The 10,936-nt window shown below is 43.6% G+C and overlaps 5 protein-coding genes across 5 annotated transcripts; 3 read left to right on the top strand and 2 right to left on the bottom strand.

Moving 5' to 3' along the window:
• Window positions 1-15: 15 nt before the first annotated feature.
• O0I10_003839 (uncharacterized protein) lies at window positions 16-1,526 on the bottom strand (the record flags this gene model as incomplete). Its single annotated transcript, XM_058483906.1, has 3 exons — window positions 16-656; window positions 727-936; window positions 998-1,526. The coding sequence occupies 3 exons, from the start codon at window positions 1,524-1,526 to the stop codon at window positions 16-18; spliced, it is 1,380 nt and encodes a 459-aa protein (XP_058345295.1).
• Window positions 1,527-3,861: 2,335 nt separating this feature from the next.
• Window positions 3,862-4,982, bottom strand: O0I10_003838 (uncharacterized protein; the record flags this gene model as incomplete). The annotated part of the gene is made up of 5 exons (XM_058483905.1): window positions 3,862-4,084; window positions 4,143-4,347; window positions 4,413-4,487; window positions 4,549-4,735; window positions 4,812-4,982. 5 exons carry the CDS (start codon window positions 4,980-4,982, stop codon window positions 3,862-3,864), a joined length of 861 nt encoding a protein of 286 aa, XP_058345294.1.
• Window positions 4,983-5,568: 586 nt separating this feature from the next.
• O0I10_003837 (uncharacterized protein) lies at window positions 5,569-5,871 on the top strand (the record flags this gene model as incomplete). The annotated part of the gene is made up of 1 exon (XM_058483904.1): window positions 5,569-5,871. The coding sequence occupies one exon, from the start codon at window positions 5,569-5,571 to the stop codon at window positions 5,869-5,871; it is 303 nt and encodes a 100-aa protein (XP_058345293.1).
• Window positions 5,872-5,989: 118 nt separating this feature from the next.
• On the top strand, window positions 5,990-7,583 carry O0I10_003836 (uncharacterized protein; the record flags this gene model as incomplete). The annotated part of the gene is made up of 6 exons (XM_058483903.1): window positions 5,990-6,226; window positions 6,286-6,379; window positions 6,441-6,753; window positions 6,820-7,151; window positions 7,218-7,301; window positions 7,366-7,583. The coding sequence occupies 6 exons, from the start codon at window positions 5,990-5,992 to the stop codon at window positions 7,581-7,583; spliced, it is 1,278 nt and encodes a 425-aa protein (XP_058345292.1).
• A 941-nt stretch (window positions 7,584-8,524) lies between these two features.
• On the top strand, window positions 8,525-10,550 carry O0I10_003835 (uncharacterized protein; the record flags this gene model as incomplete). Its single annotated transcript, XM_058483902.1, has 8 exons — window positions 8,525-8,763; window positions 8,827-8,851; window positions 8,926-9,180; window positions 9,249-9,342; window positions 9,422-9,725; window positions 9,791-10,122; window positions 10,182-10,265; window positions 10,327-10,550. The coding sequence occupies 8 exons, from the start codon at window positions 8,525-8,527 to the stop codon at window positions 10,548-10,550; spliced, it is 1,557 nt and encodes a 518-aa protein (XP_058345291.1).
• Between the last annotated feature and the right edge of the window lie 386 nt (window positions 10,551-10,936).

Raw genomic sequence — 10,936 nt, 5'->3', positions numbered from 1 at the left:
GTGAAAAACTCTAGTCTATTCGTCGTCGTCTTCTGGTGTGTGCGTGACATCGTAACGCTTGCCACGGATACCCCACAGACCCCAGTTGGCGAAGATGGTTTGTCGTACATCCATCAAGTTCACATCACGCTTCAAGCTACGGAACACGTTTTCAGTCGGTCGCATCACCCAATCAAATTCGCCTTGGTAATCCTCTTCCACAGCTGCCACGTCCGTGCTCACATCCGCTTGGTCATAGCCGGTAATGAAAATTGGACATTTGGTCTCCAATGCTTTTTGAATGGATTGCTTCCAGCCCTCTCTTGCTGATGGATGGCCAATACCAGGGGAGAACAAGAAAAAGAGATCGGTATAGGGATCAAATTCTTCAATCTTTTCATGGTAGTCATGGTACATGCTGTTGTCGTAAGTGAACATGAGACGCTCATTCAATGACTTGGTGTAGGGTTGCTGAGATGGTGATAGGGCATCAGGGCCCACCATGTGAATATGGAATGGCGTGTGCGGGAACAAATAGGCAAGTTGCAACCAAATGTACGGTGGTAGAGAGGCTTCAGCACGTGCACCCACAATATACACATTGATGGTCTCAGAGCGTACTAAGCTTACACCATCCTTGGCAACTTCATTTCTTGGATAAAGAATGGTACGAAGTGCTAAAACAAGTAACATACAATGAATACATGCATACGTTGTTTAAATCCCCATTGTCCTCCTCTTCATTACCTGAGATTGAACGCATGCCCTCGGACGTGATTTCTTTACCCAACTTGTAAGGACACGATTGATGGAGTACAGAAGCAATGGTGATTGGATAAGTCAAAAGCTTGGATACATGTCGCATTGATCGATCGGAATCCATAGATGGGAAGCTGCGTGTGTAGAAAAAGACGTCCCAATTGGCCATGTTGACAGTCTCATCGAAGCCTTGTGCACCTTTTTACACAATCACAATGAGCATGCCATGCCATACATAATACATTCACATTCAACTTACTGGGAAACTCGAATTCCACCATGGATCGTCCAGAGCGCAAGTCATGATCATCCTCATTTTGTTCTCGCAAGATATGACAAATCTCCTTGTGGGCTTCATGGCCTTCATGATAATGCTCCTCACTGCAATGCGTTGGATAACCGCAATCAGGGCATTCATAGACGGGTTGCTTCTTGTGCTCTGGTGTCTCGTGAGTGTCGCATACAGGGCATACACCGTACTTGTTGATAATAGCAGCTCGATCCTTCAGCTCAGCGATAGGCGACTTTGATAACATGTGGAATAGGTTGTCAGGTTCTAACATGACCTTTGATGTCTCTTGTTGCTGCTGCTCATGTTTCTTTGACTTTGACGGCGTGAAGAGGCTCTTTAGTGAAATGGCACGAGTGGCGGTGAGAGCATGGCTGGGAGAAGAGCGAGAAATGGTCGAACGTGCTGAAATAGCTGTAGCTCTACGTGCAATGTGTGTGCGAGTCAATCCATTCCATGAGCACGCCAATGTCCTTGACGCGGGTCTCCAGTGGTGCATGTTGTTGACTTTTTGGTAAACGCGACACAAAAGAAGGGCCCAGGCAATAGAACGAGGGCAATTCAATCCCAACAAGCCACACATCGCTTCTTCCCCGCCGCCTTCGTAGTTTTGCCGGATGTCCGAATCATTGTTCATGCAGAGAGAGAGTGTGTGTGTGAAGAGTTCTCCCCCATGTTGTATCATCTTTTGGCATTCCTATATAATCACGTGATTAGATCGTTGTAGTAATGTTATGTCAATAAAATGCTCTTTGCAATGGCTAATGATAAACGAGCTTGCTCTGTATATTGAGAATTTATGCATAGTATTATGGAGGATGTTTATTATGAGATTGTAGAATGGAGAATGTAGAAGAGAAATAAATATGGGTGCAGGATAATGATACAGGCATAGAGAATGAACGGAAGTGGCATAACATAGAAAGATGGAGTGCTCAGGGCGAGCATATACATAGCTGATTTTTGTTGGAGGATGCGGCGTTGATGTCACTGTTCCAATGTGCTTGTTGAAGTAAATGCATGATATCATTCGCGATCATTTTTTAATGCCACAGCCCATCTTGATTAATCCTTTGCGGGTTCAAAGGCCAATTGCAGGTAGAGTTTTTTCTTGCTAAAGATCCTTCAATTGATCATTTGTCCACGTTCAGGCTGCTCATTATTTCTTGAATGTTGCATCTTCGAGTGAAGGGACGGATTTGTAAAGTGGCTTGCATGATAAGGATTATTCACTGTGCCAAGTTGAATGCCATTGGCAGGCACGGTTTGATCAAGCTCTTGACGTAGGGAAGACGTATACCACCACCATCATGACGAGCTGTAGTAGTCTGTGCCACCTAATCCAGCTTTCAATATGCATGTCGAGAGGCGGCTACATCGAAGCAATGTGAGTATGTGCTTCTTGAAGCAAGATGATCCGGATTTCACCTTACTCAAAGAACCAGAATCACAATGACAACAAAGACAATGAAAAGCTAAATGCCACCACGTATATGAGTACATGGATCGCTCACAAAGAGGATCATCCACCATGGCACTTACCAAGGGCTTTGAAGTTGTAAGAAGTGAAAGAGTGATATGATGGAAAGAAAGACATGTATGGAAGTAAACGATGGGCGACAACATTCATCTTGTTTATATCCGCATGGTGGGCGTGGGTGTTTCTGTGACCACGAAGAGTGATAAAATACTTGTTGAAAACAGTGATGGGATGCTAGATTGTTGATGGGGCGCCTTCACAAAGAGCCATGGTGCGATTGTCCATGCTTGATCAAATCACGACCTGACATAGACAAGGAGGCAACATCCATTATCAAACAAAGACGACATCCATCTGCTATCATTACAATCACATGCCATGTCCAAATTCCACGAAACAAGACGTTACCCCTGCGGGTGGTCGTTTCAGAAAGCAAAGTCGATAGCATAGGGCTTCTTGCCCTCTGATAGGTGAATACTCAAATGAGATTTGGATTACCTCGATAAGCTTTTAGTCATTGTTGGTTGCATACCTGCTACTCTATTGCTGCAGCTTTCAAGTAGAGATCACACAAAGAAAAGAAGACCACTAGACTGTTGACAAGCATCAATACGCGCTTTCAATCTACTACCCAACTCCCCACATACACATTTGAACAATGGTTATGTCTTATTACGAATGCGTCTTGGGAATAGAAATAAAAGAAGATTTGATTCAATGATGGTATCACAGGAATTCGATGCTTAGCATGATATTGAGTCGGCGCGTGATGCGTCAGGATTTACATTACAGATCGACGCGGCTCTTTTCGATATCCTTATTTATTACATACGCTCAAAAAACGTATCACCTCTATCAAAGACTTGCATGGCGTACATTTCGGTGGCAACTGCTCATTATTAGCGTATGCGCATTCTTGCCGGCGTCATTCTTGCCTTTTGGTTAGGTTACCTTACAGCATCTTACGGACTATTCGACTTGTCGCATCAGGAGGTATTGCACGATGGGGTCACTGTTTCTGTTTTGCATTGCGGCTTACACACCTCCGCCTTGTTTATTCAAAGACAAGTGCTTTGTATGCATTGATTGCCATTGGCGCGTCGTACTTGGTCATCTTTATTCCACTAGAGCGGATAGCCGATATCGAAGCACAGCGTGTAAGTGGGTGGTTGTCATGTGATGGATGGATAGTGTGTCTATATTTATCCTTGTACAATGGACTAAGGGATGTGCGTGTATGTATTGTAGAGTGCTGGATACCCCTTTCGTACATCGGCTCAAGAACACTTGCAACGACGAGGAAGCTTTTGAGATATCATCATGACATATAAAAGACGACGTTTATTACTACAATTTACAATTTGCTCTTGTTGTTGCGATGAATGACACGTGCAGGGTTTTTCCATACGGGTGCTCTTTTGCCAGCAAATGCAGCTAAACCTTCTGTCAAGTTATCACCATTGCGCCAGGCAATTGCTTCATCCGATTCCATCCATTCTTGGGTAGCATCAAACATAGATCCACGTTCGAGAGCAAGCATAATACCATACTTTGTAATAAATACTGCATCTGGAGAACTACATGGGATGATGATTAGTATAAGGGGCATCGCGTGTTATACATGTATGATCTTACTTTGCTACAATCTTCTTTGCCCATTCGAGAGCAGCTTGCACAATATCCACATTGTCATCCACGACTTGGTTAACAAGACCATAGTTTTTGAATTCCTCGGCAGTGAAATGTCGACCCGTCAATGCAATCTCGCTCACAGTTTGATAACTGACAGCACGTGCTAGGCGTGCCAATCCACCAGCAGCAATGGTGACACCACGTTTAACTAACCTCCCCCCAAATGGCATCAGCATCTCATCGTATCCATGGCAACCATGCATCGATACCCACCTTCAGGTAACCCAAACTTTGATTTCTTGGTTGCCACCACAATGTTACAGGCCATGACCATTTCAGTGCCACCACCTATTTTTGGGAGTCGTCAGTAATGCACCATGATGCTGCATGCATGAATAGGACCGCTTACCAAGTGCATAGCCATTGACAGCAGCAATCACAGGTTTGCGAGCCAAGGCCCTGTTGCTAAGACCTCCAAAGCCAGTGGGTGGCATGTGACTCTCGGTACCTTGACCATCTGAACCACTCTTTCTCTCCTTGTTCCAGTTGACAAGATCCATTCCAGCACAAAACGCTTTTCCGCCAGCACCCGTGATCTGCCAGTAGTCATGTCATTCCCCCTTATCAATACCTCTTTCTTTTTTCTTCACAAGACCTCTCAAAAGAACATACCACAATACACCAAATGTCATCCGTGTCTTCGGCCCAATCGAGCAGTCTATTCAATTCCCAGTTTGCATCGGGATTCAGTGCATTGAATTGCTTTGGACGATTGATGGTGATGAGCAGCACATGGGGCTCTGGAATCGACAATAGGAAATACTGCGCAGAAGGGAATTGCATAGTGAAGGGTATTGAAAGAACTGGTAATAGGATGAGATAGCTTGGTAGAAAGGGGGAGGAGGAGGATCGGGCAGGCTTTATGTACTCATTTTCACACCTTAGTAATGCAAAATGCGGCCATGTTCACACCATGATGGATTATCGCTTACTCAATGGCAAGATGAGACACCCATCCAGCTAATGTATGATGATTCTATACATACGAAGGACATTTAGCAATCAAGGTACTGAGACATACAAATATGGTATTTGCATAGGTCTTTCTCATGTCTTGGCCAATGTCGACCTGCTGGGATGGTGATGATGATGTTTGATTGGAAGAAAAGGAACCAAAAGGATGGATAGGTAGAAATGCAAGAATGGACATGCTTTCATTGCCAAGGATGGTGCTACTCAAGTACATGTAAAAAGAGGCTAGCCAGAGGTTTTTTGCTGCCGCAAGGGAAAAACACAATTCCATAGAGGACTATTAGTTGCCACAATTCCCGTTTCAGCAATCTGCTTGTTCGTTTTCCCGAGCCCAATACATCATCTATATAAACCTCAGGAACAATTTTCTCAGCAATTTCAGCCTTTTGTTTTGTACATGTCTACTACTTTGAGCTGCGAACAAAATAATGCTGATGTTGATGACAGCGACTTGCAAATCACCATAACCAACGTTCCTCCTCCCGATGATGATGAAGGGAAGAATGGGGAATCCATTTCATTGTGGAGACGCTTCCTGCAGGGAAAACCACCTTCCGACGTCGATCCAAGAGATTGGCCACCGACAAAGAAATACACCATTATATTAATTGTTGCACTATCCGCCTTCACGTATGGTATCTTACTACCACCCCTCACATGTTTACTCTTGTTATTGATCTTCTACTTCTCTTTCTTCTAGTGCACCTTGTGCTTCAGCCATCTATGTGCGTCATTGTTTTTATGTTTATCGGGCGATCACGGATCATCAATCATGTATGCTAACTCGCCGCTATGCATAGTTTCCAGCCATCCAAGACATGCAATCCTACTTTGATACAACTGATACCGTCATGAATGCATCATTATCAGTCTTTGTTTTTTGCCTTGCCTTGTTTCCTTTGATTTGGGCTACCTTCGGTGACAAATATGGACGACGACCAATGTACATTATTTCATTCTTGATCGCCATCATTGGCATGGTGTGCTGTGCTGTATCTGTAAACGTGACCATGTTCATTGTATTTCGGGCAGTGAGTGCTGTGGGTGCATCATCTGTAAGTAAATCAAACATTGTAATGCAATCATGGATCTCACAAGGAAATGATGTTGATAGATGCTTTCATTGGGTGCTGGAACCATTGGTGATATTACAAGTGCAAGTGAACGAGGAAGAGCCTTTTCTATATATCAGATGGGACCTTTAGCAGGTATGTCAATGTTGGGAATGATGATATTGACATCATAATGCTGATAATGTGATATTCTTAGGACCAGCATTGGGACCCATCTTTGGTGGCTACCTTAATGAAGGTCTTGGATGGGAAAGCATCTTTTGGTTTCTCACCATTTTGTGCTTTGTGGTATGGGTCGCCATTATCATCTTCCTTCCCGAGACCCGCTACGATGTCTCTATGAAAAAGGAGCTCTCCTCATCCGACTCATCTTCCGAGAAAACAACCTCAGAACAACAAACAAAGAGCAACAACAACCATCGGCGCCATCGTTTCATGAACCCAATTGCTGCATTAAATTTCATGCAATACCCCAATATTGCCCTAGCGGTTCTGTTTCTCGGCATACTGCAAGTAACATACATTGCGTTCTTTGTTGGCTTGGTAATGCTAATTCGGGTACCACTCTATAATAGATTCTTTGTGTACTACTTGTTGAACAGCAATTTCACTCGCATCTACAACAATCAATATGGATTTGACTCCGGCACAGTGGGCTTATTCTACTTGCCCTTAGCAGGTGGCTTCATTATTGGCAGCCTTGTTGGTGGTCGTTACTCTGACAGGTTGTATATGCGTCGTGCTGCCAAATTGAAGGAAATCAACCAGTCGCCCTATCCAGAATTACGCATTGGCGGCTTCTTGCTTTATGCTTGCATGGTCGTATTGCTGCTAGCCTACATTGCATTTGGATGGTGCGTTGAAAAGGATGTACACTATGCCTTTGGTTTGGTATGCGCTGGTATCAGTAAGTGTTTACGACAGCAACAAGCAACACTGTGATCCATCATTAACAACTTGGTATTTTTCATAGTTGGTCTTTGCCTTGGTCCACCCAACACCATTCTCCCAGCTTACATTATCGACTGCTTTCGTGAAAATGGAGCCTCTGTTATAGGTAAAGTGAACAACCCAGAGCGAAACAGAGAGCCAACAGCACTCAAATCATGATGACTTTATAGCCTGCAACAACTTCGTACGGTATATCCTAGCTGGTATTGGGACGCTGGTGTCATCCGATATGGCTTATTCTATGGGATCAGGTCCACTGTATACATTTTGCGGTGCATTGTTGTTTGTATCCTCAGCACTATTTATCATCGTGAAGCTAAGAGGAGAGACGTGGAGGCAAAAGCATAACCAACAAAAGGCATTGAAAAAGCAGCAAGAGGCATCTTAGTTATACGCATCCATCATTTTTTGTAACCCCCTTTTATTTGCATCTTAATGAGATACCATCATAGAATTATGTTGCATTGTAATCATAAACACGCACGTAATTGCATGCATTATCAAACAAAAGACATTATATGGTACGTGTGTTGGCATGGCAATGATTGCCTAGGCAACTAAGGGTTCGACACCTAACAACATGATCTTGATTACCTGCAACCATAAGCCGCGTTCATTCACCATTGAGCTTGTGACATAATTTATTACATGGATGATGAGGCTGCTTCAACATTGAAAGGGGTACGCAATCTTTGATTGATTCATTGGTAGTCTCATGGCTGATTACATGATGGCTAGTAAGGATAATACCCATTTACGTTGCTGCCTATTCAAGAGCCGCTTGCACAATGACCACATTATCACATCGTCCAGAACGTGGTTAGCAATAAGGTCACAGTTTTTTAGAACCCGTCAACGATGTAATCTCGCTAGAGCACGTGCTAGGCGTGCCAATCCACCAGCAGCGTTGATGACATCCACAATCGATCTCTCTCAATGGCATCACAATTATTACCATAGCAACAACATTGATACCTAGCAACCCTGAGCTAAATCAACAAGCATAGATTTTCTGTTGCCACAGCGAACGAGCGTGATGTGTAAATATACCTTTTCCACGTTGCAAATCTCGTCAAAATTGACTTGGCAGGGTGAGCGAAAGAAGAATAGGAACAAGCAGTATGACGCATAGGTCGAAATGTGAGAATGGATATGCTTTGGTTTACGTTGTAAAGGTCTTTTGTCACAAGGAAAGACATAACTCCCTAGGGGTGACGGGGTGTTCTGTTTGAGCACCCATCTTGGTCATTTTCCCCGTTCATGCATCCACTATTTAAATCACAGGGACGGCTTCTAGTCGATCAACTTGCGTTGTTTGTTTTTTAAAACATGTCTACTTTATCAATGATCAGTAAACAACAGCATAACTCTTCTGGCAGCGACCTGCAAATCACAATATCCAACAACGATGCTACTCCTCCTCCTCCTGAAAAAGAGAAAAATGTGCAATCGATATCTCTATGTAGACGCTTCCTGCTGGGAAGACCATCCTCTGACATCGACCCAAGAGATTGGCCACGGCCTAAAAGGTACACCATCGTCTTAATTGTTGCGCTAGCAGCCTTCATGTACGGTCTTTTTCTTATTCCATGTCCCATCCTCGTTACTAACCCGCTCTCTTTTTCTAATAGTACACCCTGTGCAACAAACATCTATGTGCGTCATTGTTATGTTTATCGTGCGATCACGCGTCAACAGCATACATTAGGCTAACACAACTCCATGCATAGTTTCCAGCCATCTTGGAAATGCAATCCTACTTTGGCACAAACGACACCACCATAAATGCATCAATATCGGTCTTTATTTTCTGCCTTGGCTTGTTTCCTTTGATCTGGGCGACCTTTGCTGACAAATTTGGAAAGCGGCCTATATACATTATTTCATTCTTGATCGCCATTGTGGGTATGGTTTGCTGCGCTGTATCTGTCAATGTGACCATGTTCATTATCTTTCGAACCGTGAGTGCTGTGGGTGCATCATCTGTAAGTAAATCAACCCCCCTACTTATGCATTATGCATCTCACAATACGATGATGATGGCGATACATAGATGCTTTCGTTGGGTGCTGGTACCATTGGTGATATTACGAATCCAAATGAACGAGGAAGAGCCTTTTCTATATTTCAAATGGGACCTTTAGCAGGTAGATCAATGTTCCTCGTGAGATGCGAAAGGTGGTGTTAATATGGCAACGCCACCATGTTGATCACTGCAAAATGTAGGACCTGCATTAGGCACACTGTTTGGAGGTTACCTTAATGAGTACCTTGGATGGCAGAGTATCTTTTGGTTTCTCGCCATTTTGTGCTTTGTGGTATGGATCGCGATTATCGTTTTCCTTCCCGAAACTCGCTATGTCAAAAAAGAGCTCTCCTCATTCGACTCAAGTTCCGAGAAAACAATGTCAGAACAACAAACAAAGAGCAACGACAACCATTGGCGCCATCGTTTCATGAACCCAATTGCTGCCTTAAATTTCATGCGATATCCAAACGTTTCCCTGGTGGTCCTGTTTCTCGGCATACTGCAAGTAACATATACATGCATTCTTTGTTGACTTGGTAACGCTAATTCAGGAGGCATCACTCTAGCTTCTTTGGGTTTTACTTGTTGAACAGCAATTTCACTCGCATTTACAACAACCAATATGGATTTGATTCGGGTACAGTGGGCTTATTTTACTTGCCCTTAGCAGGTGGATTCATTATTGGGAGCCTTGTTGGTGGTCGTTACTCTGACAGGTTGTATATGCGTCGTGTTACAATGTTGAAGGAAATCAGCAAGTCGCCGTATCCAGAGCTACGTATTGGTGGGGTGGTGCTGTATGGTGCCATGGTAGGGTTGCTATTAGCTTTCACGGCATTCGGTTGGTGCGTAGAAAAGAACGTGCCTTATGGCTTTGGCTTGTTATGCACCGGTATCCGTAAGTATAATTGACGAGCGATCTTCTTCATTCTATTAATAACTTGTTATTTGCCATAGTTGGTCTTTGTCTTGGTCCACCCAACACCATCATCACAGCTTACCTTATGGATAGCTATCGCAATAATGTAGCATCCGTTATGGGTAAGATTGACCAAAAGACAAAAATGAAAAGCATGCAATTGATGCTGTGGTCTCTTTGTAGCCTGCAATAACCTTGTACGATACATCTTATGTGGTATTGGAACACTGATGTCATCCGATATGGCTTATTCCATGGGACCAGGTCCATTGTATACATTTTGCGGTGCTTTGCTATTTGCATCTTCATCCGCTTTCATCACTGTGAAACTCAAAGGAGAGACATGGCGGCAAAAGCATCGTCAACAACAGGCTTTGAAGCAGCAGCAGCAACAAGTGGCATCCTAGTTACACACATCACATCCATTGCTTTACGTAGACTTTTTAATGAGATACCCCATCTAGAATTATCGAAATCATTAACACGCACGTAATTGCATGCATTATTGAATAAGAGGATTCACATACAAGTGTAACCGGCTAATTCAGCGAGTCCGCCATAAGGCGTCGTCGTCTGGGCCGTGCTTCTTTTTTCTCTAGTTCTCTCCACCCCTCCTTTCGTCCTCCAGTCCTTGTTCGACATACGATACTACGTCTCTTGGAACAACTGCCATTCTCGCATTAGCTTCGCATTCAGCCATCGTTTTTAGCTTGGACACCATCTAGCGACATTTATTACACTATCTTGGGCAACGTATTCCCTTTCTTCTTCTACAACTACTGCTATTACTACC

Source organism: Lichtheimia ornata (assembly GCF_029851405.1).
Source record: "Lichtheimia ornata isolate CBS 291.66 chromosome Unknown scaffold00013, whole genome shotgun sequence".
In the NCBI taxonomy this organism is placed as follows: domain Eukaryota; kingdom Fungi; phylum Mucoromycota; class Mucoromycetes; order Mucorales; family Lichtheimiaceae; genus Lichtheimia; species Lichtheimia ornata.
Note: the sequence above shows the minus strand (reverse complement) of the source record. Positions and strands in the feature narration are given on the sequence as shown.